The following is a 4,761-nucleotide window of genomic DNA, read 5'->3' on the forward strand; positions in this document are numbered from 1 at the left end:
ATAAGGGTATCTAATTGTTGCTGCTGTTGTCTCTGTGTCTGCATCAGTTGATCATTCCTTGCCAACAGAGCATCATACCCATCCAACCTGATGACTCCTGTCCTTCTGTCAGCCACTGGGGCATTATCAAATTCTTGAGATGCTAATGACTCGAAGATATCCAAGGCTTCTTGAGGGGTCTTGGTAGTCAATGATCCACCAGCAGTGGCATGCACCAAGGTTCTAGTGTTAGTGGTCATTCCTTGCAGGAAGATTGCTGCTTGTTGCCATGCCTCAATTCCATGTTGTGGACATTTCCTCAACAAAGTCTTGAATCTCTCCCAAGCCTCATAAATGGATTCTGACTCTTTCTGCTTAAAGCTTGTAATCTCATCCTTCAACTTGGCCCTCTTGGATGCTGAGAAAAACCTCTGCAAGAACTTGGTTTGCAGATCATCCCAAGTTGTTATACTTCCTTGTGGCAATGATTGCAGCCATCTCCTTGCATCATCCGTCAGTGAATGAGTGAATAGTCTCAACAGAATTGCATCTCTGGTGACACCATTTATCTTTACAGTATCACTCAACAATAGAAAGTTCTCTATGTGCAAGTAAGGGTCCTTTGCACTGGTTCCAGCAAACTGATCCTTCTGCACCAAATGTATCAAAGCAAGCTTCAATTCAAAGTTGTTGGGCTCCACTGTTGGGCGCACAACACTCCCAATTGGAGGAATCACTGCAGGAGTCATGTACTCTCCCAGTGTCCTCTGTGGTGGTGGTGGTCTGTGATTCTCTGCCATTATCTCTTCCTGATTAACCGTACTTGATTCACCAATTTTTTGCAACTGTCTCCTTTGCCTGGCTGCCCTTTTGTGCTTCCTCAATGTCCTTTCTAATTCTGGATCATACAACAACAAATTCGGATCAAGTGTACTTCGCATATACCAGAATCAAAATTGACCAGAAACTTAACATAAACTAAAATACCGAAAATAAAAGGATTCAATCTCAGAATTCTATAGTATCAGTTAGTGTTGAAAAAAAAATTCCCCGGCATCGGCGCCAAAAACTTGTTGGACATTTAGCAAGTGCACTAGTCGTACAAGTAATAAAATGATGAGTAAAGATCGTTCCCACGAGGAATTGTGTTCAAACACCAATATACCATAGAAAACTAATTTGAATCAAATAAGAGTTTGTAAAAATCATGAATAATTTGTCACTAGAAAATTGATTGTAAGTAATTTGACACAAAGTAAATATGGATTAGGAATTAATAAAACAACAAGTAGTCAGAAAACAACTTTCCTCCATAATAACCCATGTAAAAATTGATCATATGATGAATTCCTTTCCATGTGATGTTAATCAACCTTTTACTTATCATCAAGATGTAATCCCTTACTACCCTGATAGATACATTAATCAGAAACCTCAATCCCTTGGTGATCTCTTTCTTAATACATGTATGAAATACTAAAGTTTTAAGATTACATCAGAATTCTAGCATCAATCCCTTGAATACTAGAATTCTGATGTTGAGATTATCAAATACAGAAGTCATATAAACATCCATGTTCTATACTACTTCCTTGATAGAAATAATTAACTCAGAAAATCTCAAATCAACAAATGAAAAATACTTCATCATATTAATCAATTCAACATAATATTATCATGGAGTTCCATTGCATTCAGACTACAAAGACTCTACTCAGACATGACTAAAGAATAGATAAGAGAAGAAGAAGCAAACTTCATTTTCATGTTGAAAGTCTTCAATCTCCAAACTATTACAAAGAAATCCTAATACAAAAACTAAAACTAAAAGAATTTAGAGAGAAGTCAGACTAAAGTTTAAGAGAGAGAGAAAGTTCAGATCCCTCAGATCCGGAGCCTTTTTCTAAGTGTCAAGGCTTTGCCTTATATAGTGTTACAATTAAAAACAGAAAACTGATGTGGGCGCTAAAACGTCCATAAGTGTGACCGTTTTAGCGTCCATGCTTTACGTATGCTCAACTGCTTTTAACTGATTCCAACGCTAAAACTCTTGATTTGGACGTTTTAGCGGTGAAGACCAGAATCCTTTTTCCACTTTAGGGCGCTAAAACGCTTATTGCAGGCCGTTTTAGCGCCCAAGACCAGCAATTTTCCATCTTCTAAGTGCAGAAGCGCGCTAAAACGCCCACAAACGCTCTGTGTGGGCGTTTTAGCGCTCATCACCAGCAAGTTTTGGCCTTTTCCTGTAGCAGGGCGCTAAAACGCTCAGTGTGGACGTTTTAGCGCTCAACACTTAGGCAATTTTTCTCCTCTTGAGCTCCAGAATCTTCTTTCTTCTCTAGTTGTCTTTCAAGTTTGCTTTTCCTACAAGAATCATACAAATTTCCAATAAAGCTCTTGAACTTGTAATTGAGGACATCTTAGGACATTAACCTTGTTTTTCATCATTTAATCACACAATTTGATCCTAATTCCTGCTAAATATCATGATGAACTAAGGGTTCATCACCTGTGTCCGTGTCCGTGCATCATTGTTGATAAGTATATGAGGGAGTATATTCTTATTACTAAAATTTTCCACTACCAACTCACTACCAATCTAATCATCATTGAATCAAAGAGAGAGAATGCTAAAAAGTTTACGAAGAGAGAGAAAATGCTGATCCAATGATAATTAGATAAGTAGTAAGTTGGTAGTGCAAAATTTTGGTAGTAAAAATATCCCTCCTCTAAGTATATATGAATTTGATTGATTATAGACTATAGACTATCTTTATAAAAAATAGGAATAATGAAAAAACTAATAGAAAAAAAATATTAAAAAAAAACAAGTACAAATATTAAATTGAGTTCCCCCACTTTATGATAAACTTGCCTTCCATTTTGGTGCCTTTAGTGGGCCTAGTATTTCCAATAATTGCAATCACTTTTTATTTCTTTACGTTCAAAAAAATAAGATTTTTTAAATACAGATATGGAAGACAAATCTCGTATTTTTTTTTTTTTGATTCGGAAGCAGTTCGATGTAATCAATGACTTAAAAGTGGACCCCACTCATCCACCCTTTTTCTTATATAGCGATCATAAGTCACGACACACTCTCGATCTCTTCCAATCACACTCGCATAATATAAAAACCCCCCACAAACTGCTCACGTCTTTGGTTCTTTAAACTCTTTACCGCCACCAACCACAGCTATGGCACTCGTCCGCAACCGCCGTCACCCCAACCTCCGCCTCCCCATCCCCGAACCCTTAGAGCACCGTCCCTGTGTCATCCTCCCCATCCCCTCCACCACCTCCGAAACCTCCTCCGCCGTGGCCGTTGCCGACAGCGACCTAGAGAAGCTTGCCGTCCTCGGAAGCGGTTCCTCCGGCACCGTCTACAAGGTCCGCCACAAGAAGACCTACAAGATCTACGCCCTCAAGGTCATCCATTATGAATCTGAAGCCGCCGCACGCCGCCGCATCCTCGCCGAGATAAACATCCTCGCCGCCGCTGACTGCCCCTACATTGTCCGGTACCATGGCTCTTCCGAGCAACCCTCCGGCGATATCTCGATCGTAATGGAATACATGGACTCAGGCACGCTCGAAACCGCCCTCAAATCCGACGGCGCATTCTCCGAACGGCGACTCTCTGCCGTGGCACGTGACGTTCTCAACGGCATGGCGTGTATCCACGCGCGCAACGTGGCTCACCGTGATTTAAAACCCGCAAATCTTCTGGTGAATTCAAACAACGAGATCAAGATTGCGGATTTTGGAGTCAGCAAACACGTGTCAGCCTGCACCTGCAACACTTATGTGGGCACGTGCGCGTACATGAGTCCCGAACGGTTTAACCCGAATGGTGATGAGGGGAACTATAACGGTTTTGCTGCTGATATATGGAGCTTCGGTTTGACGCTGTTTGAACTCTATGTGGGTCACTACCCTTTTCTTCAGCCGGGTCAGACACCCACCTGGACCAACCTCATGTGCGCGATTTGCTTTGGCGACCCGCCATCCCTGCCGGAGACCGCATCGCCGGAGTTTCGCAGCTTTATGGAGTGTTGCCTCAAGAAAGAGTCCGGTGAAAGGTGGACGGCGGCTCAGCTCTTGACCCACCCATTTGTGTATAAAGATCCGGAAACTTGTTAATTTGATCGACCCGAGATTTTTGTTTCAATCGGGTTGGGTCAGTTAGTTTCAGTTAGCATGAGGTTTTTTTTTTTTGTGCAGGGGAATTATTAGTTATTACCCTTTTTTGCTGTATATTCTCCTTGGATTCATTAATTTTTTTTATTTTTTTTGGAGAATCATTCCTTTTGTAATATTGTTCTCTATAGTGTTTAGGGAATTCAAAATTCTGCTGAAAACAAAATTGCTGCTGAATGAAACGAAGGATTATCATCAATTCAATTTTGTCTTGCTGTTTTAATCCCCTTATTTTATCTTACCCTCTTATTTTTTACTTATTTTATCTTAACATTTTCTTGCATGTCATGTTGGAGATAATATTATATATGTTGATGTTGGGATGAAAACTGTTATGCAAACAAACATATTAGACAGTTAAAATTTGACTTGGAATGAACTGATATGTTCAATGACTCTTAATGGTAGGATAGTGTTTATCCAACAATGAATGTTGATTAGTCTTAGCTGAAAAATTATATGGATAAATCGTCAAAGCAATGCCTTAACTCCAACGAAGAAAATGGAGGGAAATGAAAATGAGAGGAGACATGTATGTCCAAGTGAAGGTAGGAGTGTGGATGTTGGAAGACATTGCCATGT

General features: G+C 40.2%; 1 protein-coding gene and 1 non-coding gene across 2 annotated transcripts; both read left to right on the forward strand.

The window, feature by feature from the left end:
- Positions 1-276: 276 nt before the first annotated feature.
- Positions 277-383, forward strand: LOC133286636 (small nucleolar RNA R71). The gene has a single exon (XR_009748155.1). It is a non-coding gene; the product is annotated as a small nucleolar RNA R71 (small nucleolar RNA).
- A 2,794-nt stretch (positions 384-3,177) lies between these two features.
- On the forward strand, positions 3,178-4,122 carry LOC133286535 (mitogen-activated protein kinase kinase 9-like). Its single transcript, XM_061483964.1, has one exon. The coding sequence runs from the start codon at positions 3,178-3,180 to the stop codon at positions 4,120-4,122; it is 945 nt and encodes a 314-aa protein (XP_061339948.1).
- The last annotated feature ends 639 nt before the right edge of the window (positions 4,123-4,761 follow it).

This window comes from Gastrolobium bilobum, unplaced genomic scaffold (assembly GCF_033153095.1).
Source record: "Gastrolobium bilobum isolate Gb01-03AN ecotype WA unplaced genomic scaffold, APGP_CSIRO_Gbil_v1 utg6258, whole genome shotgun sequence".
Lineage (NCBI taxonomy): Eukaryota > Viridiplantae > Streptophyta > Magnoliopsida > Fabales > Fabaceae > Gastrolobium > Gastrolobium bilobum.